This window comes from Vidua macroura, chromosome 9, assembly GCF_024509145.1.
Source record: "Vidua macroura isolate BioBank_ID:100142 chromosome 9, ASM2450914v1, whole genome shotgun sequence".
In the NCBI taxonomy this organism is placed as follows: Eukaryota; Metazoa; Chordata; class Aves; order Passeriformes; family Viduidae; genus Vidua; species Vidua macroura.
In genome coordinates this window covers 15,520,679-15,545,534 of record NC_071579.1, presented here as the reverse complement: position 1 = coordinate 15,545,534, position 24,856 = coordinate 15,520,679, and the positions used below count along the sequence as shown (strand labels likewise).

At 41.4% G+C, this 24,856-nt stretch overlaps 1 protein-coding gene across 1 annotated transcript; it reads right to left on the bottom strand.

The window, feature by feature from the left end:
- Nucleotides 1–1,003: 1,003 nt before the first annotated feature.
- Nucleotides 1,004–24,429, bottom strand: CNN3 (calponin 3). Its single transcript, XM_053985478.1, has 7 exons — nucleotides 24,255–24,429; nucleotides 5,665–5,786; nucleotides 5,150–5,216; nucleotides 3,817–3,954; nucleotides 3,242–3,358; nucleotides 2,361–2,507; nucleotides 1,004–1,807 (listed from the first exon to the last, which is right to left on the bottom strand). The coding sequence occupies exons 1-7, from the start codon at nucleotides 24,309–24,311 to the stop codon at nucleotides 1,460–1,462; spliced, it is 996 nt and encodes a 331-aa protein (XP_053841453.1). The 5' UTR covers nucleotides 24,312–24,429; the 3' UTR covers nucleotides 1,004–1,459.
- Between the last annotated feature and the right edge of the window lie 427 nt (nucleotides 24,430–24,856).

The following is a 24,856-nucleotide window of genomic DNA, read 5'->3' as shown; positions in this document are numbered from 1 at the left end:
AAATCCAGAACTTGCAAATGTAAAACATTTAATATGTGAATGTAATAAGTTTAAACTGCAGGGAACACTTTTAAGATAACCTTGAATTATTTTACTTAAGTTAGAAACTGCAACATTGGCCCCCATCGACACATGCTCTTTTTTCTCCTTTTAAAAACAGTGCAGGTAGATTAGTGTAGCTTCTCTGCACTCCATGCTGAGGAAGAAAGCATCCTCCATTTAGGAATAAAGCTCTGCTATCAGTAACTGAGTACCTAGGATTGCAGGTACTCAGCAGGCACAGACTGTGTGTGTCTTTACATAATCTAAAGCAAGAGTGTTTTGCATTCTCCAAGTGATGGTATGAAGGCAACAGGCTGGAGCAGAAGCAACAATAAATATCTGTGATCCTTGTTTGCCTTAAGAAAATGGCAGGGATTTAGTGAACAGCTAAGGATCTCTAGTCATAACCTCAGAGTCATGAAGAGGGGAAGTGAACCCAGCTGTGAAGGACCTACATTCCTCTCCTGTTAAGTCAGTGACACTCATTCCTGAGAGATTTTTAAAAGATTGTTAGATTAAATCCCATGGAAAAAAATGAACCCAAACTGCAACAGAACAGAGTTCTAAATTACCCTTAAAATAGGCAAAGGTGATGCTTATCTGGGAGTAATTCTTATGACATCTCATCTTTAAGACTGGTAGCATAACAAATGAGACAAGATCACCTATGTACCTTTAAGAAAAAAATATTTATTTATAAAAATACAATGGGATCAGTTTCAGAAGTGTGGCAATAAATACAGTTCAAGGAAGAAAAAAGCATTTCTACATGGATATATTATGGCACAATAAAAGGTAAATGCACCATCAATCATGGAACTTCTGTTGGCTCAAGACTTTGTACAAGCTCCCTTTTTAGTAAGACAACTATTTCTAAGTTTGGTCAGTGTTGATAATGGAATGAATACACAATCACGAATGCACACTTATGTCTAATGCAGGACTTAACATTCGCAAACATAGCAATGATATTAAATCACTAATGAGATATCTTAAATTTAATTGGCAAAGACCACATGTAACTTTAAGCATGAGATTCTTTTATCTCCTCTGGAGAAAAGCTGTAAATATGTAAAATGAAGGCTTAACTTGGTATGTAAAAACCTACTTAAGTAGAGATTGTGAGAATGCATAGCTCCTTACGAAACAACCTGGCTGTATGAGAGCACTCCCCCTTTCACAGTATTCCTTTTACTTCATATGCAGTTATTGTTTATGCTGTAGACTACAACTGTTACAGCACTAAAGGCAACTAGACAGGGAAAGGGCAGAGAAAGGAGAAAGGAATGTATGTAAGGCAGTATTTCTTTAGGTACATTAAGCGTAGTGTGTAGGAAAGACAGGTAACAATTCCACAAGGCTAGTTTCGTTCTTACTGAATAAAATAATCGACTAATACTGAACTTTCGATGCAAAGCTAGTAATCAATGCCCTGGTCACTGTACTGACCATGGTAATCTCTTTGATAGTCATCTTGGTACTCTCCGTGGTAGTCATCTGGGTACTCTGCCTGATAATCGCTATCGCTGATTTCTGACCCGTTAGTTCCTGTTCCTTGGCTGCCGTTATGAATGACCGGTTCTGTGGGTGCAGCACAGTACTTGGGGTCATACACTTGCCGTCCAAGCCCATACACACTCATTCCCTTCTGTGAAGCTACTTTGTTGGTACCCATTTGTAACGAAATAGTTGAGTTATCCACAGGCTGTAATATGTGCTTCTGATCGTAGATGTCTCTCCTGGTACCTGGTGCCAGCATACCAGCCTAATAAAACAGGATTGTAGAGGTTCAGTAAGAAGGTCAAGAGCTGTCATTACTAGATTTATGATTTCAACTAGTATGCCTCACTGAAAGTGCTGAAAAGTAGGAATTAAAATGTAACAAAACATCAGCGCAGTAACATCTGCTCACTAGTAGGTGAGTCACAGAATAAAGTCCTCGCAGAAAGGTCCAGTTTATGTTCCTCTTTGGGAAGAATATTCTAAGTATTCTGACTAAGGTAGTGCCAGTAAGCAATTCCTTTTTTGCCTCTATTTAGTTAATACTTATAATCAAGTTACTGTTTTCTCCTGGGATACACTGCCAGCAGGAAATTCTAGAAGCACTGGGATATTTTTATGCCTTAAGACTCTCAGCACAGAACACACTGGTTAAGATAAGAGATTCAAGTTCCTCAATTACTGCGTAAGAGCAGAGCTGAACTGTACCCACTCACTGCTGCCTGTTAGACTCTGCTACTGGGCACCACTCCAGGCTCTGCTGTCCCACTGGGCTGAGAGCTGTGTCCATCCTGCATGTCACACACAGTCCTGCTTACCTGACTGGCTCCTTTGTTAGTGCCCATCTGTAGGCTAATCGTTGTCTGGTCAAATGGCTTATCAGTTTGCATTTTTGGATCATAGAGGTGTCTTCTAGTTCCATAAGCAGTCATGCCTGCCTGACTGGCACACTTGTTGGTGCCCATCTTTATTGGGGGAAGGAAGAAGTGGACAGAAGAAATTATTTTTATTTGTACATTAAGCATAGTCTAAGGAAAAAAGTATGGTTGGTAACTGTGACAGCTGACAAAAAGTTATTTCAGGGCTTGTTTTCCTCATGTAGTTTGACCACTACCTGTAATATATTACCCTTTCTCCTTTCAAAAGTTTCAAAGGGAAAAATAAAGGCAACTGTCATCCTAAGGCATTTCAATGGCTGTCATTTACTCAACTGCATTGCAATTGGAATGGATGTATGCCTCAAAATGTAAAACATACCTTTTACCTTGGACAGTAATGATTCATTTATACTGCCACAATTTCTCTACCACAGGAATTTTAAGATTTTACTTTGGCTTTTATAATTACTAAGGAAAGAGGAGAGAAAAAAAAACGTTTCTACCATACAAAGAACTCTAACTATCCACTACTTTAAAACCACCTTAAAAGACAGAGATGATGCTGCTAATATTAGCTGTTCCTTTCCCCCTTATCACTCTTACAGCAGATTTAAAACAAACAAACCAACTTTCCAGGCAGTGACTTGAGCTTATAAAGCCTATCAACTGCTTACAGGAATTAAAACCTCATTCCTCCTTCCATGATAATAACATATTGTTATTCTGCACCTGGTTTTGCATTAACAATATATCAGTTAATCAAAGCAAGAAAGTTGTTCTCAAATATAACAAATTACTGCAAACTTGAATTTCATACTTACCTGCAGACCAATTACACTTTGACCAGCTTTTAGTTTTCCTGCATCAAAACTTCGTGCTTGTTTCTCTGCATATTTGACACCAATATCAATTGTAGTATGAAAACCTTTAGTTTTTGCCTATTTTGGGAGAGGGAAAATAGAATATTCAGTGTTTGAAGTGTATTTTCTGTCTCCAGTCTCTAAGCCTGGGCTGCCACAAGCGGGTCTGTCTCCATGAGACTGTGTGCCAAGGCTGAGAGAAGGTACCAGTTCCCCACACCATTTGCAGGTGGCACTCCAAAGCTACCCGAGTCAGAAGGATATTCTGCAGGGATTAGTGTTCTCCTGTGAGCCTGCCCTGTTCTGTGTATGCACATGGAAGCAGTCAGGAACCCTCACTCTGAACTCTAAGCCTTCCCTGGGGCATGTGGGAGCACACAGCTCTCTGAGTGCAACCTCTGCAGCATCTCAGACTCTCAGTACTGGCTGTCCTCTCCTGACAGGCTGGATGCTGTTTTCTGTATTTACATGGGTTGTAAGGGTGCATCTGAACTGGCATGTAGATTTGGGCCAACTCCAGGGGTATAAATACTTACCAGACCTGCCAGTGCCACTAGAGTAGTCTGTACTTGAGTCATATTTCCATTTTCAAAAAGATCATTTGCTTCAAAAATGTCATGTGGCTTCATGCCGTAGACTTGGATGGCTTTGATAAAATTCCCAATGTTCTCCAGCTAAACAGAAACAAAAAAGCCAGTTTTCTACAGTGTTTCAGATCAGAAATTAAGAAATTTTAAAGCCTTCTGGTGCTGGTTGGTTTGTTTGTTTTATTCAAGTTCTTTGCCTCGTGCAAACTGGATGAAACAGCTGGCATGGTTAAGAGTGACTGGTGGGAAGTTTTTGTTAGTTCTAATACTGGTTTCAGAAATCAGACTATGAGGTTATCCAGCCTGGCATCCCTCCATCAGTGAGTACCATATACTTTGTTAGAGTGGGCTTTGATAAGACTTCTCTCAACTCTCTGTCCCTTCCAAGAGAAATTCTAATCTAAAACTTGCCTCAAAATTAGAAAATCTGACATGGTATCCATGCTATTTGACTTCAGCAACTGATAATTTTGAATAAAATAAAACTGTAACTATGTGGATAGAATCTTTGTATGGACTGAAGGCATTCTCTTGCTCACCTCCTGGGACAAATAAGCCTCGGGGTTTATTAGCACTTTTTAGCACTATGTGCTGTAGAAATTGGAAAGCAATATGGAATACAAAGAGTAAGGACTGAATCTCTTCTTTCCTTCTGAACTCTTAAGAGGTATTAAAACTTTAAAACCAAAAATCCTTGCCCGTATTTAGAAGTGTTCAATGCCAAGAAAACAAGGAGGCTGACATAACAGTATTAAGCTAGACCCAGCAACAGCAAAGGCAGTAACTCTAGGCAGCAACCCTTCCAATGCTTGTTGCATCCTCTCCAGACACCTTCTCAGGAGGATACTTCATACAGAAATGTTGAGGTACAGGCAGGCTGTTGATCTAATACCTTGCACCACTGCCTGGATGGAAAACTCAGTTTTGATTCAATAAAAAGAAAACTTTTTTTTTTTTTTTTTTTCCAACTAGGCAAAGGCCTTGCTATAGGGCTCTAGATTGTTCTTCCACCTGACACTTCCCTGAAAGCTACAACACTGCTATTAAATACAGGTACTCAACTGCCATTGATGAACCACCTCAGCTGTAGCTGCATTCTGTTAAGCACTGTTCATGTCTGCAGCCTCCTCAACTCTGGGATATGTATCATATGTAAACTTGGTGCTACTAAGATTTAAGATGTACCATTTTCATAGCAGATTTGTTAATACAGAACAAAAGTATCGTTTGGGGGTTCAAGGGGTTAGAGGTGTAGTTCTGAGGTTGTTTTTTTTTATTTTACCTGGTGCCAATTTAGTTTTGATTGATTAATTTTCTTCACTGATCCTGGCTGCAGCTTATTTATAAGCCTGGGGAGGTGAAAAAGAGGGAAATGCTTAAACAATAAATCTCATCCTTATACCATCTGTGCACGCATTATATAATACTTTCACTCATGCTTTATTAGTTGCATTAGTTTCATCAAAATGGTTAATTTCTTGGTTCATACAGTGGACTAGCTCAGTTCTCAGGTCTCACAAGTCTGACAGACTGTAAGAATTTTTGTGTGTCATTTGATTACTGTAGAAATGAGCTATGCCATTAAATTTAGAAACACTTAGAAATCTTAGCTAAAATATAAAGGAGATTTAAGTGTTCATTTCTCCAACCGTTTCCAAGAAATTGGCTCCCACCCTACAGTCAGCTATCTTTGACTGTAATTGTTGACATCTTTTCAAGGGGAATCTTCAGAAAGTCCCTTCTTAGTTCCTTGAAAATAAAAAACTCCTAAAATAAGGTTACTTAATAAATGCTTACTCGCATAAGATTATGCCATCTTTTAATCCCAGCTGAAAGTTTGCACCAATACTCAGCCCTGTAACCTCTTCTATCCAGTTACGCAGATCTTCTTCTATCTGGGGGTCATATTTCAGGGCAATCTGTAACACAAGCAGTCATAAAGTTACTTCAGGAGAGAAATCTCCAACTCTTACCCAACCCAATTCCATTTCAGAGTATGCTATAGCTGTCATCCAGTAATTTTATTGCTGGATTTTTAAACTGTATTTTATACATCAGAGGACAGATGTAAGTACTTTATCCCTTTAACTATAATTTTCATGGCTTTACTAAAGGTCTGTTTGGAAAAAGCACTTTTAAGCATGTTGCAGTTTTTCCTTGAGTAAGAATTCCTGGAGCTCCTGAAAAGTCTTTTGATAGCTGCAGAGGAATGATTTTTGAAAAAATATTTGACCCAAGTTATACTTTGGAAGGAAGGAAGGGATATAGTACATTATGAACACAAGAATTCTGAATTGCCATGCTATTGGTACTACTGCTCACATGTAAATTTTTACATGAGAAATTTGATATAATAGATTTGCAGTTATTCAGCTGAAGATTATAGTGAGTTTGCTTTTATAGCTAGTTTATGATTAATGGAGATGACCTAGTAAGTTTTTTTCCTTGTTGCTATAACATTAAGAGCTGTCTCACTGGGGATTCTGGGGGCTGTGTCTGTGCCTTGGTTTATCATTAACCTTTAGTATCTCTGCTATTTCTTTCCTCTTTGACCTTCCTGGAAGACTCTTTTGGAATAAACTGTGATCTCATATTTTAATTGCAAAGGAAGAAAACCTGCAATAATCTTTGAAGTTTAAGGCATCAAGCAGAGTTGTTAGCAAGATGACTTAAAAATTTATTTTCCAGATGTTCAGACTTCACTACTCTGTGTGTAAGTTTATGCTTCAGTCACTAGAAATCAATCCATGTGAAAGGAATGCTTCAAAGCAGTGAACTTCAACACCACCAGCTGTCAAGAGCATCCGTGTTCTTTCACTCTGCCCTTTGTTCCCCTCCCCTGAATGCACCAAAAAGCAGCTCCAACTTCCTTCAGGCTAAACCTGTCACCTTTGCAATCCTTTTCAATATTGGCAAGTTGGACAAAATGGATTGTATCACTGAAATCATCACTATGTTTTCTGCAAACAAAATAAAGTTACCTGAGCACAAGATTGTGTGGGATAAATAACCTACACTGGTGCAGAGGTTGGCAACACTTCCACCTTCATTAGGTGTCCTGCATGGATCAGTGAGCAAGGTGGGAAGTGAGGGAGCTACTGTGAGAAACATGACAGGCCAGCACAGAATGTACCTGCAGTATTTCTAAAGCTACACCAGTTGTTTACAAATGCCTAACGAGAAACTCATGTACAGCCATTCACGTTAAATCAAAATGTACATCTGAGACTTTTTGGTTTTAAGACTTCAGCCAAGAAAGGCCAGCTATTAGCATCTATATTTATACTGAAGGAGATTATAATTCCAACATATCTGAATTACTTGGATAGAGGCAATTGCTACATTTTGGCTAGCATTAGTAATCCCTGACTCCAAACTGACCAAACTACAATTTACAGTACTCTGTTCCCTAATTTTTTTTCTAAGGGGAATGGAAAATTCTTGTATCTCTGGCTTTACTTCAAAACCTTGTCTGAGTAATACTTATTTTCCTTAGACTATTTTTAATAGTAGTGCTATGGTGCCTTAGTTACAGATCAGGATAATGGACTAACCCATTCTGACATTTTGATCTTGACTAAGGTGTAAAATTCTGTGCAGCATTCTGTACAAGACGACAAGGAAAATATAATGACTTTATTTTTTAATCACACCTTTGGGATATTAGCTAAGATTAGAAGCAAACTAGAAAAGCTAATTGAAGGTCACAGCTTCAAAGGACATGGCTGTGGTCTCGTCTCGTGGGTGGCAGATAGTCCCCCTTGCAATCCCTTAAGTTTAGCACAGCAGCAGCACAACCACATTCATTTCCAGTGATGGTAATAATAGCAAGGGATGGGTAACATCTTGAAAATGGTGTATGAAGAAGTCAGCTGTCATCTTTCTCCTTTCTAACCTGGTGATTAGCTTACAAATGAGTTTTCATGGATATTTTTATTTCCTATGGAAGCAAAGCTTATGTGATCACAGCCTTAATTGTCTTCCCAGTAACATCTGGCAGAACCCAACTAGCTCGCTCAAAATGATAGAAAAGAAGCAGTCTTGGATATAACTGAGCCAGTTAGATTTTGTGTGAAAATAAATATATGTGCAAAGGAGAAAGATACCAAAACATCTTCCCCAAAAGACTGAATTGTAGCATCTTACTCTTCTTACACTTTAGAGAACCTATTAAAATCTTGCAAAATGACCTCACCCACAAAACCTTAAGTTACATGTACAGGCAAGACATACAGTGTATAATTTATTTCTGTACCCCAATTCAAGTGAAGGAACAGGATTTATAGAAAGGCCAGAACTTTCTATTCTCATGCTCCAGTTAGAAGACAGCAGATCATTTGGGCTGGTCATTTGTATGCTGACAGCTCATACTGTGATAAAATCACCATTCCAGCATGCATGTGGGTACAAAGCAGGGGTTGAGCTGATGTCCTCCACAATTTAGTTATAGACATAATGAACATTGTGCTTTCTGAAAATTTAGGCAGTTTCAGTGTAGCTTAAAGACAGTGTTAGCCATCCTGCAATTGAAATTGTCTGGAATAGAACTGGACTTTTGTTTCTACCACTTAACTTATTTTTAAACTCTGGCAAAAAAAAAGTAAAAAGGAAATTAGGTTTGTGATCATACCACCAAGAGACATAGTTTAAAGATTAATCTTTTTCCTCCCAATATTAAAAAAAAGTAAATATGGAAGCCAGTAAGAGTGAGAACCCGAAAGACTTCTACAAGTGTGGCTATTTTAATCTTTCTTGGCAGGCAAAAGAAAAAAAAGTCAGAAATTTTCCTCATTTAATAATAAGTGCATTCCATATGTGAGATTACAACTGAACTGAATAATAAATTGCTGACCCCACTGCTTGGGCACCTTCAAAGTAATCAGGTGGAATTTTATCACTTCTGAAGAATATTTACTTTATGTTGGAGTACTTTACCATGTTTCAAATCTTGAGCTTTTCAAGAAGTTTTAAGTTGCCTTGGGGTATCACTACAGTGTTTATCTAGAGATAGAAAGTAAAAAACACTTATATGCCTGAGGAGAGTTCTTATTGCCACTAAAAGCATTATTTTTGTTCTGATTTTTGAGCTGGTGGGAAACTAAGTTACAAAAATTAAAAATTGGTGCTAGTTTCTCTGCAAATTATATTCAATCTACCTGAAAACCTAGAGATGTGAAATCTTTTGAATCATGCTTTAAACATGTGAGAAGAAGGGATTAAACAGGGAGAGTGACAGGTCAGATACTACCAGAAATAAGGCATTATGCTTATTCTGAATTCTTAGCTCTTCTATTCCCAATAGCACAACCAGAAGTTATGTAACACTCTTACTGAATATTTAATATTTTCCACATGTGGATATCAGAGATGTTCCAGTTTTCCTTTGATTGCTATCTATGAGGTGAAGCCAGAGGCTTTGATATGAATGTAAAAAAATTATGTATTTTTCTGTAACTACTAATCAAAAATTTGATCCTTTATAAATACTGAACCTTCATGGAAGATACTTAAATCTTACAGGTCTACAACAAAAGGAAATATTGTCTACTGAATATGAAAGCAGTAGCTAAGCAGCTGCATTCAAAGTATCATCAGTGCCATGAAAAAAACCCCTACAGTTTCAGGATACTAACAAATGATTCAATTGTAGCAATGGATATAAGATTTTACAGAAGTTTAATATAGGATAGCAGGAAGCCAACTGTTCATTTCTTTCTTCTGACAAATGTTGAAAGACACATAAAGTCGTCGATGTTGCTCTTTCTGTTGATGCCTCAGAGATACAGGTTTAATAGACACATATTTGAAAGGAAACTAATGTTTATACAAGTGGTCAAAATTATAGGTGATCCGAGGTTGTGGAAGGAAAAGGCTGGGTGTTATTTGCCTATGACAAACTGATATTTATTTGTTTATGCCAACGAATGCCTCAGGCTGGAATCCTTGGGTTAAACTTGATTCCTCTGGCAACTTCACACCTGATCCTCACACCTAGTTCTCTTCAGGTAGGACTTTTCTGGTTGGGAGATCGTAAGAGTGTAAAAACCCTTCCTCCATGTGTAGTACAGGGACAGTAACAATCATCACTGTTTTTATCAAGCTCATGAATTCCTGGAAGCTAGCAAAGTTCTGCTGGCCAACTTCAATGATCTGTGTGTGTGTCCCTTGAAGTTACTCAGTGTGCCTGTAGCATGTTTAGTTTGAGTGATGATGTTAACCAGTACTTCACACTATAACTGGCATCACATGGACTTTGAGTTGTCCTTTTATACTAATCTTTTCCAAATTACACAGTACACACTGTATGCTAAGGGCTACATGTATGCCAAATCTCCAGTTTGAGAGTTCAGCTGGCTGCATTGCTGCTACTCTGGAAAATTACTGTAACAGGATCTCAAGGAAGAGTTTAAGCACACTGCACTACTTTTTACACTGGGACTAGCAAACACAAATCTTACGAAGATAAAAAGCAGGTATAAAAGATAAAACTTTTGAAGTTAAACATCATGTCATAACAGCTTGCACTTCTTAGTTCTGATGAAATTTCTGATTAAAGCTGCAGGCTTCCTGCCCTCCCCAGCAGGAGTCAAAGGTTTAATGTGCAGCAAGCTAAATTTAAAGTACTAGTAAGCATTTGAAAAAACTGCTCTCTTGTCATAAGTTTCAACCAAAACAGCATGTGCTCCTCAAAGTACATCAACAACTCTATTATAGGAACTGTGTCTGTTGACAAAACTTAAGATGTATATACATATAAAACTGCAGCAAAGTAGGTTGTACATTTTGGTTTCCCAAGGTAAATAAAGTACAGGGCCATGTACAGCAAGAGAAATAAGCAGCATTTCACTCCAAGATAAGCTAGCACAGGAAGAGGTTACATACATGCTTTTTCACCAAAGTGAAACAGACAGAAAAACAGATAGAGCCCTAAGTTTTGGATTTTAATGTTCTTCATCAGGAGAAATTTGGTATGGTCCATATTCTTGCTTAAAGTGACACAAAATTGCTAACTTTTCAATTAAAAAACAAGATTGAGTAGAGAAAGCTTACTGCATTTTTATTAAGTAGCATGTTTTAGTAAGGAGCATGTTCATCTTGTACAGAATTTAATCCATGTTTAGCCAGGGGTTTTAATATTAATTTTACTTTTACACATCTAGATCATAAACTACTGAAAGCAAATAAAAACAACAAATTAAAAACTCTGGGTTTTAAGACCTAAGCTTGTACAGCTTCAATTTTATGCAGCAATTTGTTCCTGTATCAACTTTTCAATCTTTATTAATTCGGAACTGTCTGAGTGAAATGGAATTGCTGTGGTTTCAGTATTGCCTTTGCAAACATCCTTTGCATTGAAATAAGCACTATGTTCAGCAGCGATTTGTCCTGCTGAGGCCAAAGATACCAATGCTGATATTTCTTTTTCATTTGCTTGGCACTCTTTTGTGATGAAATCTTCTCCTCCCCCCTTTAAGGATTTATGATGGTATGGGGAAAGATGAAAGCAAAATTCTCCCCTGGTATCAAGGCAGAAGAAGCTCTTGACAGCCCTTACTGCTCAGAAGTGGGAGTCAGGCAGACCACAGCCAGTCCCAAATTGTTATCCAGAATTCCTGTTCATCATCTGCTGTTCTAGAACACACGTTTGAATCACCTATCTAAAATTTACACAGATAAATACCTGCGAGAAGAAAAGTGTTAAGAGCTTAGTGGCTATGTGAATAACCAAGAAAAAGGCACAAAAGAGTAAATTCTTCCCATTAGAGGGACACAGATTTTTTTTTTTTTAATTTTAATTATACAAGTAGGCCAGAACTTTCTGGTTAATATTCTATGGTGTAAACAGATTACATATCTAATCTTCTGCTTCAGAGGTGACAGAGTAGCAAGGACATAATCACTGATTATTTAGTCATAGAGCAAATAAATAGCACCCTGTAAGTTGAGACAGGGAACCCAAGACTGGAAAAATATAAAGTTTTGGTTTTTACTGAAAGGGGGTAAGAAGATGAAGTGACAGGGTACCAAGGTGATTGTCAAGGGAAGTTTGCCATTTGAAGTACCAGCCCAATGAGCACTCATCATAAGGACAAATTAAAATTTCCTGTTACTTTCATGTATGTTGACCTGGATTGCGTGCAAAAGCAAATGTCATAGGAGGCATATTTGTACCCAAGAACCCCAAATATAGCAGGAATGTGACAATGCAAATGAAAACCAAAGAGGAAGGTACTTCAAAAACTCAAAGCCACCATTCAGTATGCCTTGATATTTGAAGATGTTTTTTTTTCTGTCATTATGGACTATTGTACAGAAAGGCAGAGAACACTGCATTAACATTACCACTGGAAGATCTCACTACATCCCAAAATGCTACTTAGCACAAAAATTTTACAGCTGTATCTATTTTGCTTAATATTCAACCTTTTTTTTTTTTAAGTGTAGCGTAACTGATACCCTGCCAACATCTCACTGTTTTCTCTGTAAATCAAAATTTAGGCTACAATCTTTGAAAAAGAGATGGATGAGCATTAATCCAAAATTCCTGGCACTCTTCCCACAGGCACCAGTTTAAACTCTGTCAAGTGAGAACAAACCATGCCTCAAAGTTTCCAAGTCATCTTACAAGTCCAGATACCTGCAGTCATGCATGGTGCTCGTTGCCAGATCAGCTGGCTGGAAGAACTGAGTGTTCTACTCCCTGGCTATCCAGTAGGATTTTATGACATTTTGCAAGCTGTTCAAAAAGCCAGTGCTACCATCTCTTCCCCCAGAGTGCACCAACAACTCGGACACACGCCTGCCCTTGGACTGAATGCTGCTTCCCTCTCGTTCTCAGCAGCTACTGCAACACCCTCACTTCTTCTAACATGTTCCCAGTTTTTCTCGCACTTTTTGCTCTCATCATGTTTTGCCAAAGTCACAATTTCCTGGCTTGTAACTCCAATTCTCCTTAGCCATCAGCTTCCACTGTCAACTGCAGCACCTTCTGGTCATGCCTCCATATTTATACTTCATGCTATGGCGTTCCTTTTATCTGTTTATTTAGTCTGTATATTGCTGAACTATTTATATTCCTTCAGAGAACATGGTATCCACTATCTATTATTTTAAACCACTGCTGGTTTTTGTTTCAAAAATCCGCTGGGATATGACATTTGTTCTCAGCTAAGACACGGCTGATCCAACCCAATGGACAAAAGCCTGACGGGCTTTTCCCATTAGTCCCTGATGGGAATGGAATTCTCCTTGCTTTGAAACCCAACCCCAGTATGACTGATATGACACAGCAAATCTGGACAGGCTCTGACATCACGAGCAGTAATGTCTCCTGAGACAACACACTGAGTGCTGCATGGAAAATCCTGGTAACCTGACAGACCTCAGTGATGCCTAGTTAATGTTCTTTTGTGGGGAAAAGGAAAAAAATCATACAGAACAATCTGACACATAAACAGAAAAAAAAATCCAAAGCATCTGAAAACAATTTAGTTTTTCCAGTAGTAACCCAGGAAGCATCTCTTGAGACAACTGTTACTGTAACTCAGGTGGAATAGTAGTTCTCAAAGCCTAGAAGGAGCCTGCAAACAGAAACAGTAACATCAAACTCAGTCTTTCTCAGAATTCTTTTCTAATCTATTGCTACCACAGAGCCCAGGAAATTAGATATTATTTCAAGTTTATTCACTTTCCTCCCCAATAGAATGGCTTCCAAACATGTAATTTTATAAGCAAACTGTATTGTGACTCGGTAGCCCTTCCCCAAGGCCCAGCTATGTTGACAAGTCTTCCAAATTTTCCTCCCAAATAGTACTGCAGATCCTTCTCTCTCCACAGCTTTTTTCTTCTCTGCAAATCCTCTTCACTTACCCAAACCAGAGTAATTATGTTCTACAGCAGCAAGCAGGTAACTGGTAACTCAAACATACCTCCCAGAAAAGTTGGCTAAAGAAAGCTGAAGTCTGTCACTTCAAGTGTTGCAATAGAAGTTACTCAAAATGCACATTCCTTCTGCCCCTCCAGCGAAGGCACAATCCATGCTGCATTTTCTCAGCACTTTTTCCAAAGGTAAACCTCAAGACTCTACTCTTACCACTCTAATTTGCCCCCACCATCAAGAATCAGGTACTTGATTCCTTGCTGCCAGCTGTGATGCCAGGCACAGCCGTGACTGGGAAATGCACAGATGACAGGGCAGCTGCTGAGTTTCCCATTTTCCCATTGCATTTCCCAGCTAACTGGGCTCAGTGCTTGCCACCGACTCACTGATAGCACCTGGCTGCCTGTCAGCCTGCACCCATGTAACTCCTTGAACCCACATTAGCTGAACCGGCTCACTGAGGTGTCTGTGATAGGTATTCATAAAGAAAACACAGATTCCTCTCATTCTTACTATCCCTGTACATAGTAATTCAATCTGGCTTTTTTTTTTTTTTTTTTTTGTAATTTAGGTGAAAGACATGATTTCTTGAGAACTTCCTTAGCTGCTTCCAGCTGCTAAGAGCTGCCTAGATTTATCTTTCATAAAGGTAGTAGATCAAAGTCCTTCAATTCATGCATAGCATGTTTTTCTGGTTGAGGTAATTCTCCCCATTGCTAGTTTTCTTAGCAGAAGCACAGGTAGTGCAGATTTCACACCCTAAGCTTTAGAAGACCTTGTCTATCAACACTTTCATACTCTTGTTTTGCTTTACTGCCAGCAAAAATATTGCAAGAATGAACTTGGCACAATGAATGAAAGACAACGATAATCTGCTGCTCCTGGCCCTTTACCTCACCCCCTCCTGGGTATATCTCTGACCAATTAAAGTTCAGTAGGTGATGCACTTCAGTAGGTTCAGAAGGTTGATTATAATCCAGGAAACATTCAAAAATACTTTGGATTTGGCCACCCAGACAGGTTGTGCTTTCACCACATAAAAAGTGTTATAACAGTATTTTTTTTTAAGGGTGATGACCATAAACATGTTAGAAAATGTTTATTTAATTTTCTAATAATGTAATTCTTAAGAAGAAAGTCTAAGAAAATTGAAAAAAATCACAATTTCATGAACTTGTAGCTCAACCTTTTATTTAATGAAAATGTAGTTCTAGTAATGTACAAATCAAGCCTTAAGCCTGCTACGCTGGAGTTTATGATTAAAGAGAGAAAGTAGAAAAGACAGGCAAACTCCAAAGTAAGAGGTTCTAATTCAATACCCTGTGGAAACTTTTAATGCACTATTTTTCAGCAATTGAACACAAGTAGAAAGAACAGCTGGCACTGTGGGGGGTGGGTAGGAGATGCACATACACACTGCATCCAAAACTCAGGATGCCACAAGGCAAGTTGTGGTGTCACTATGCTGCACTCCTGAATTGAGAGTAGGTTTGAAATACCCACCCAGAAGAATGTGTGGGCAAGGCTGTGCTGCAAATGACCGTGAGAGGTCTCAATCCTCAATTATTTAAGGTTCCATTATTGTTCTACAGAACAAAATGCTCAAGTGCACTGACTGAACTTTAACTTTGTTAGTTATATTTTGTTCCAATTCTGTTCTATCCATTCAAAGACCAGTGCTTTATCGCTGATATTTAATCTTACAGTTGTTATTTACTTTTTTATTAAAATCAGCTAGGTTCTTTCAAATAGGAAGTAGCTTTCCATATCAAAGACATTTTCATACCATCATTTATTGATGATAAAGGCTGCCATCAAGGCAGACCATAGTAAAAAGGCATTAGTCTTTATTTTCTTCAAATTACTTGTAAAGGGCATGATTAATACAACAACGTCAGCAAGGTAAGGGAACAGCTTCTTGCAAAATTAAGCCAAGAGCATTTAGTCTTAGCACAGCAGATATGTGCCTGAACCACACATGCTTCACTGACTTAACACAGTATTGACTTGCAATTATGATCTATAATGGAACTTCTAATTGATCCCCACAGTGTTACGAAGGGAACCAAAGCAGTGGCAGCTCAGGCTCGTCACACAGTGGGAATCTCAACAGGAGCTGCAGTACAGGTCCTGCTCCAACACATCCTTCTGCTTGGTGTGTACTGGCCTGAGCTCTGACTTGTGTTCTGCCCGTGCTCAACACAGAAGGGAAATATTCTGCTGGGGCCCGTGTCAGCAGCAAGGCAGGAGCTGCTTTTCACTATGAATGTTTAACTATACCAAATTCCTTCCAATATGCATGTGTATTTGATGCCTTACCTTCTTCTGTGAAGGCTTCTAGTATATAGTCAACTGATTAGGAACAACAGAAAAATACTTTTTAATTAAATTATTCTTATTCAAGCAAAACCGGGGATACTAAGATAATGCTGTCTATAAATAAGAGGCTGTAGCAGTGGAAATATCAGCAGGAAAGCAATATAATGGCAGAGCTTTCTTAGCAGGAAAGCAAAGTAAGGTTTTTGCAATAGTAATGTCCTGTTTTATCCTTGGGAAGAGCCATGGTAAAAACATGCAAACAGGGCAAGAAGATTTGTTTAGAATCCATCTATAATTCAGACAGCTAGGATTTTCAGTAGATCAGACTCCATCTTCATGCAAGCATTTCAGAACAGCAAGAAAGTGCAGAAATATTTAGGCAAGTACTGGGTGTTCAGGTTCTATGTGTATGCCCAGGCACACACTGGTTCACTTCACTGTGCCTCTTAAGGACTACTCGGTAACCAAAAGGTTGTCTAAATAAAGGTCTGCCTAAACAAAGTCCTCAAGAAAAATCCTGTGTTGACCCCAGAATACAGGGTTGAGTCTTGGAAGGGAAGCAGCAAAGGCACTGAATGGTTGAAGCCTGCTTTCCATGAGTGAACGAGTCTCGGTGACCAGGGTAAGCTCAGGCTCCCAAGGCTCACAGCCTGCTTGGCCCAGCTGCTGGGACTGGCAAGGCGCTGGGGACAGTCCAAGCAGGGCACTAGACCGTGGCTGTGACAGCAGCACTTCACCCACTGCAGTGCCCTTCCCTTACTGCCAGCTCCTGCAGGGGCACCGACGCCTGCCAGCCTTTGCCACTTATATATCCAAAGCGTCCACTTGGGGTAAGAGAGAGTTTTGTACAAGCAACAGGAAGTTTAATTGTGTTTCCCCTCCAAATATCTACTAAAATCTGCACTGGTTTCAGGAGGAGTAGAAAAAAAACGGGGGGAGGGGGGTGAGTGTAGATGAGAGGAGGGAAGGGTTATGGCAGTTTTAAAAATAGAAGTCCCAAACATAGAACCACCCACCTAAGAAAGTCAAAACTGTTTTTGAGAAAATCACTGTCATTCAACCCCACTAAATAGAAACAATGACATAAGTTACTATAAGGCATTACTGCAGAACCAAATGTATTTACTCAAAAGAAAGTATTTGCTGCTGAACACAGCTATACAAGTTAACAGTTGTTTAGAATCAGATACTTACAAAAAGCATTTTTAAGCAAGAGTCCCTCTTAAAGAAAAAAAGAAGGATTTTCACATGATCTCACTTAGAAAAAATCTGTTTCAAATTGCCCTACGTGTCCTGGCCTGGAGCCCATTTTTACTGAAGGCCTTTCCTGTACAGTTCCACAGGGGATGGGAATCTCTACAAAGTTTGCCTTAAAAGGACGTGTCAGATGCCCAGTGTATACCGTGCTATGCAGCTACAGAAGCTAACAATTCTGAGTACAAAGAGGTTTCTATCCTTTATTCTCCAAGGCAAATTATAAACTATTTGCAGGCAAGATAAAGCATCCAAATTAATGGTCTGTCAAAAAAAGACAAGGTGAGACAAAAATCAGTGATGTGCTGCTGTCCCACAAGAATGTGTGCATCCATCCATCTTTTATGGGTATTGACTCAGCAACAGGATTATAAGTATTTTTCTCCAAATTTTAAACTAAGTCTAACTCTGAAACCACACAAAGAGCACATTCATTTGTAAATTTTAAACAAGCAAGCATTACTGTAATGCAAATCATAGTTTTTATTTTCTGAGGCTGCTAATCCCATTTAATTGTCATGACTGTCAAACTCTATTTAAGTGTTCTAGTCATAGGAGGTACACTGTGAGCTTGCATTCAAAGGATGCAAAATACTTATCTCATATCCTTAAAAATTAACTGTAGCAAGTTTTATGATTTTCTAACACCAGTGTAAGATTTACTACAGGTTTATTAATTCACCATAAACAAGGTCACTGTAATACATTTTATAAATGGACGGAAAATACTTTAAATTTGAAAGTGCAGACACACTTAAGGTTAAACATACGAGAAGTTTCAGCAAACATGCTCACTGCCCATTTACTGGTGCCCATGCTGGTGCAGCACTGGCAGTTCTGTCTGTGCTGTCCCACACACGGGAGCAGACCCGTGTGGGGCTCCACCTCTGCCTTGAAGTTCATGAGGCAGCAGAAGCTAATCCTGGCTATGCTGTGCCATTCATCACCTTCCTCCTAGAAAGAACGGTGTAAGATGAGAGGCAGAACTGGAAATGACACCCTTCAGCCAGGGCTTAACTCGGGCAGTGACGCCTGCCCGCAGCTCCACGCCTCAGGTCTGAGGACTCCCAAAGACAACTGGCAGCTTGGCAAGGAAGCGTCAAGGCTTACCGGGCATTGAAACGGCTGGGCAGAGGCAGCTAACGCCTGTGTCAGGGGTTTACAGCAACAACTGCCAGATGTCCCTGGGGCAGCCACTTCCACACGTCTGTCTGATCTACCCAGGGGCTCCTGAGCTGTGACACTGGGGACAGGGCAGGTCTACCTGTCCCCAGTGTGGGGCTGTGCAAGGGCTCCCGAAGGTGAGTCTCGTTGTTTGCGGGCTCAGGCAAGTGTCCAGAACAGGAATGGGTGCTAACATCAAGCTGCTGGCAAGAGAAGTGTTCCCATGGCAAATCACTTGCTTCTGCTCATGGTAAGAGATGTATCCTTGCTATGAACTGTCGACCCAATGCTCTGAAGGTTGCATCACCATCAGTCTGTACCTCGTAGGAGGGCTACTTCTTACTGCTGTGGTGTTAATACTTCTCTTGAAGTAGCCACAGAACTGGAAATCCATACTTGATTGAACAGACTTGTCCTGAGATTGTAACAGTGAAAGTGGTAAATGGATTAGACACATCAAGGTAGACACACAGAGATAGACAGTACAGGATGAAGGTGAGTGGTAAAACTGTAGTTAAGATTCTCCACTGCTGGATTACCTTCCTTGTTTAACAACAACAAAAAAATCTAATTAATCTCCATTAATACCAATTCTCAGTGAATATGAGAACTCTTCACACACAGGACCTAACACTAGAATACAAATTAAAAGGTTACTACACCTTAATAAAGCCAGTGATTCACTAGGTTTCTTAAAAAAAAAAATCCTTTGCAAAATTCCCAGCAAGAGGGTACACTCATGTTTCAGCAATTGAGGTGGCAAACACCTTCTCAAAAGTGCAGGAACGTCTGCCCAGCAAAGGCACATGGTGTGATTTGGAAGTGGAGTGCAGCAGGACCACGTTCAAGTGAGTGTTGTTGCACACAATTAACTGACATTTAACACTGTCAGTCAAAGTGAAACGAAGCATCAGATACAAGTAACCAGCAGAGAAATTGTAAACAAATTGGAGAATTCTCATATATTGGTTGCTGATACATTAAAAAAATGCATCTTAAAACTAACTGACAAAATAGATGGTTTCCTTTTTTATATCACTAATATGTTTTTAGTGATGCATGTGTAGTTATTGTGCCAAACACTGATTGATTGTAAGTTTAGCTATGGAATTATTCCATGGTCATATTTATGTTTCATGGACAGTTTTGCTATTGACTTAATTATCAAAACTGTACCATTAAGTACAAAGTTAAGAAGTTCACTTGAACTGCAGATCTGTTACCAATGCCTGGATCCAGCTGGAAGAAATTCACAGTTCTTTAAAAAAATACAAAATTTGGACACAAAGGGAAAAAGTTTTAGGGCTTTCCACAGTGAAATTGATATTTAGCTAGGAAACGTTAACTTCAAGAGCCATGATCAACTATCAGAAATCATGAATTAACTGGAGCAAACAGAGATTTAATGCTTGTTTCTATAAATTCTTCTGCCATTTCCTCTGAAATTCCCTTTTCAGTATATATTTCTATGACAATATTTCTAAGAGCACCAAAATATTTGACTTTTTGTTTATTCCCCAAGCAACAAAATGAAGATTTGTGTAATGCAAATGGTCACGCAGGCTGATTTTATTTTAAATTAAACATCTGAATTTAATTCAAAACTTGTAAATTAAAGATTATTACTTCTTGAAAAGTTACGTAGATGTCTACATACAAGAGAACAGGAATGCAGAGATCTTGTACTGTCATTTATGATGACAGAAAATATACTCCTCTGCTCTTAAAGCCTAAGTTTTCACTGCCTTTATCCAGTACAGTCTCAATTTTTATTACAGTATTTCAGACAACAGTAATAGAAATACACTTTTATCAGCAGCAAACATTCTTACCTAGGGTTCACAAAATTCAGTGAGCAAACCTAAAGGTTTGTTAAAGGAAAATAGTCTAGAGGAAGCATAGAATGGTAAAGCAAATGTATGGTAGGAAGAGTTGTATTTTAAGAATGAAAAAGGGCATTATTTCTGTTTTGAAAAGAGGGGTGAGAAAGAGGAAGGAGAGGGCCTAACAGTTCAACCACAGACAGCCAAAACTTATCTCACTATTAAATCTCTAATTAAAAACTCTGAAAGTTAATGATTTTAATCTGGTTCCCAGATAAAAAGATTTATTTAAAAGAGTTATTTTTGGACTAAGCAATTAAATCTGTTTATTTGGCTCGTAGCAGGTAAAATAGATGACAATAATTTTCTCCTCAGCAATTTCAAGAGGAACACAATAATCATAACTAGGACTGGTTTGCATTATTCACCACAGACTTCCAATTCTTTTTCAGTAATCTCTATTTGCCCTCAAGAAGGAAAGCAGGAAACACTACTGCCCTCCTGCACACTTGAAAAACAGGGAGATATTTTGTTTACAGGCTTCATTTGTCTAACAGCCTTCACTTTATAACGTCTGTTTCCCTTCCTCTTCCATTTCACTAGGGCTTGACCTTTCATGGTGGCAGCTGCAGGGCTGGGATAACACCGCAGTTACTCTGCTGCCTTTAAAAATTTGGGAAATGGTACTGCCCAGTGAAAGCCTCCTGACACAGGGACGGCTCAGAGGGAAAGTCAGGGACATGCAACAGCCAAATGCTATGCAAAATTTAACTCCCCACACAAACCATACTCCTGCACACCCTCACTTTCTTATGAAGATGAAACTGGCACCATATCAAACATAAAAGGAGGGGAAAGATAAATGCCTGCCCAATACAAATAACACTTCCATGGGAAGGGTGGAGCCACTAGGAAGCAACTGAATGGACTGGAACCTCTCCTCCTGCTGCCCAGTGTTCCTGTTTCCTCCACACCTTCTGCAGGAAGACAATGGAGCATAAATCAAATACAATTTTGAGTTTGCAGCTTATCCAATTGCATCATCATCTCATGCTATGTCGACCTCACGTACTGCAGAAACTCCCCCATTGCTCAAGAAGAAGATTATTTCTTGCCTGCAGAAGAAACCATCCATTTCAATCAGTTTAAAGGGCTCCCCACTGAATATTTGTTTTGGATCAATTATCTTCTGTGATCTCAAGTAAACAGGGAATCAGCTTCAAAGGGATTACACTAGTTTGACTACCTACACATTTCTCATGCAGACAAGTTTCCTTGCAGCTGGGAACCAGTACACAAACTCTGCTTTCTCTGTAGGAATGAGGAAAAGAGATCCCTAACAGACTAGACACCATGTTAGTGTGAACTAAGGTAAGGAGCAAAACAACAGAAGGGTGGAGCCTCAAAACAACAACAACAAAAAACACCAAAAAATGTCCCAAACTAGACATATATTTTAAGCTCAGAGACTGAATCCTGACTTCAATGAAATTCTTAAAAAGCATCAGGACATATTATATTCATCTATTCAAATACCATAGCAAACAAAAGGTCTCTCTGAACACTAATGCAATGTCAAAGGAGAAAATAAAGAATAAAAAGCAAAACCAAGGGATTTTTTTTTATCCAGCACAGCTGGACCCTCAGGCAGCATAGCTATGAAGCTGTCTGTTTACTGCAGAAACACACTGCTTGGGGAATCAGCACTGAAAATTTCAAACAAGGGTATTTAACAGTAACTATCATTCAAGCAGGGAGGTTCTACAGCTACTTACAACATTACCCCACATAACACATAAAAAAGCCTGTAACACAATAGTCTGCACAAAGTGATTATAATTGGCAGCAATACCTGATATTCCAAGAGTTGGAAACAAATTCTTCAAATCTTCATGAGACAGAAAAATCTTGGAAAACGAATTTTTGATCTTTACAAAGACATTATCTGGTGGTCGTCTGGAATTATACAGATGAACAGACACACATCTAACCCACAAACCCATGCAAGATACTAGATTGGAGGTACACGATATACCTGTATGTAACACGAGTGCTTTGAAATTTGATCTCTTACAATGAAAACAACATTCTAAAAACTCAAAGCTACATCTCTTCTGGAGATTTTGTTGTTCATTGGAGGCACTTTTTGTTTGCTTGGGTTTTTTGAAAGGAGATGAGTTAATCTGCCTTTGGTGCACTTGGATTGCTTTCTGTGGCACTGCTGCACTGACATTTTCAAAGAACGCAACAGAAACCCACAAACAAGTAAACTGGAGCTGCCCCAAAACATCTACCCCTCTGCAATACTTGCACTGAAGGCAGAGAATGTGAGTGAAACAAAACTCAGCAAGATGAAGTAGAAGGCCCTTTGCATAAAGGTGTGAACTACACCAGTTTCAAACCCTCTGCTAATGCACAGCCTTGGAACAGTTCCTCAGGAGGCCCTAAGGAAGCTGATGGCAATAAGAAACAAAGAAAGAACAAAGAACTTTCTTCCCATCTTGTCCCCATTAAGGGATCACTGTTAAACCTACATCACTTTGTCAATAATCTTTCAAGTAGAAGAGCTTCTTCCTAATTCACATGCAATAATACACAACACGTTTTAGTCTTTTTTTAAAGTTTGGGTTGATTTTTAGTTTTTTTTTTTTTTCAGTGTGTAATGGTGTAGATAAATCACTAAGTTTAGATGCTGGAAACAACCGCTCTGGAAGACATTTGGTTACATGATGTCATCAAACTTCGCAGCAGAACCCACAACCATCCTGAGAAAACCAATAAAGAAAAAACCCAAAGCAAAATGTTGTTTTGTTAAGCATAATTTATAATGTTTGAAGTAACTACTTTTCTCCCTGCTCTCCTTTCTACTCAGCTACAAGTCAAACAGGATCTGGGGATCTGCTGAAGCCTGAATCCAGACATGCGTGTGAAACAACCGGTTATTAAAGACCACATTTCGATTTTAAGCCTGTGAATAAAGACACTGTGCACCAACTTATCCCCGCTTGTTTAGCGGTGTAATTTTTATTACAAAGGTTTTCCTTCTTATTAGGTAATTGTTCGCTGCAAGGTAGCAGCCAGTCTAACAGGACAACGTGGGACACCTTTTGTTCCTAAGAGAAAACCTCAGCAAAGCCGCGCACAACCGGCGCCCGCCGCTCCGGCCGCGGGGCCCGGCTGCTGTCAGCGCTGCTTTTTCTGCCGCTTTCAAGCGGAGCCCCCGGCGCGGCGGCGGCCGCCGGGCTCTCCGTGCGGGCTGCCCCGCTGGCGAGGCTCCCCGCGGGGCGCGGGTCCCGCCCGCGGCCGCGCCGCCTTTGTGCGCCCCCGCGGGCGGGGCGGGGCGGGGCGGGCGGACAATGCGCGTCTGTGCGGGCCCCGCGCCGATTGGCCGCGCGCCGCCCGTGCCCATGATGTCATGCGGCTGGAATGCGCCGCGCGGGGGGCCGCGAGCCGCGCAGCGCCCGCGCAGCGCCCCGCGTATCGTCCGCGCAGCGCCCCGCTCGGCGGGCCCGCCCGCGCCGTGCCCGGCTCTGCCCGCCGGGGCCCGCTGCCCGCCGCGCCGCTCCGCCCGCTCTGGGACGGCTGCGGGCCCCAGCGCCGCGCTCCGCCCGATCCCGGCGGGCGGAGAAGGCACGAGCGGGATGTCCCGCGCCAGGGCTGCCGGCACGGGCAGGTGCAGCCCGGGCCACGATGCGAATCGCGGCTCCGCACACGGGTCCGCCCGGCGCTGACAGCTCTTCGGTGCCCGCAAGTTTTCTGAGCGGTGCCGCGAAGGGCTGCGCTGTCCCGGGCCGGCGGCGGGCGCATCCTTACGCGCCTCCACCGCGAGGGGCGGGCGGGACCCCCGCCGGCAGCCGGAGGCAGCGGAGCCCCGCGTCGCGTCTCGTTCCGTCCCGCCCCGCCGTCCCGGTGCAGACAAAGCCCCGCGAACCCCGCGCCGCCCGTACCTTGTTCTTGACCTCGGCGGAGAGCCCGTAGGAGGGCCCCTTGTTGAAGTGGGTCATGTCGGCGGTGTCCCGCGCTCTGGGGCCGCTGATCGCAGGCGCTGGCGGCTCCGGGCTGAGACGAGAGTCCGCCCGCGGCCGCGGAAAGTTCTAGTCCCTCCCCTCCGGCCCGGCCCCGCGGCCGCCGGAGCCGCGGCGCGCCAATCGGGGCGCGAGGCCGGGGCAGCCCCCCCGGCGGGCCGGGGAGGGGGCGCGGGGCCGCGGGGAGGGGCGCCCGCCCCGCCCGGGCCCGCCCCGCCGCCACCGCCGCCGGGCGCCGCCCGGGGGTCCGGCCGGGGCGGGGAGCGGAGCGGAGCGGGGGGACGTCAGCGGGAAGGAATCCGCGGGCACCGAGGGCTGCCGCCGCGGAATGCGCCGCCGCCGCGGATCGCTACGGCCCGCGGCGGCCCCGGGGAAGGGGAGGGGGATCTCGGCGAGGGACCGGCGCTGCCCGGCTGCTCACGGGGGCCTCCCGCCCCGCAGCGAACTGCCGCACGCGGTGGGAAAGCCCCCGCCCGACCGGGATGACGGCACTGAGCAGAGGGAAGGCGGGGGCACGGCGGTGG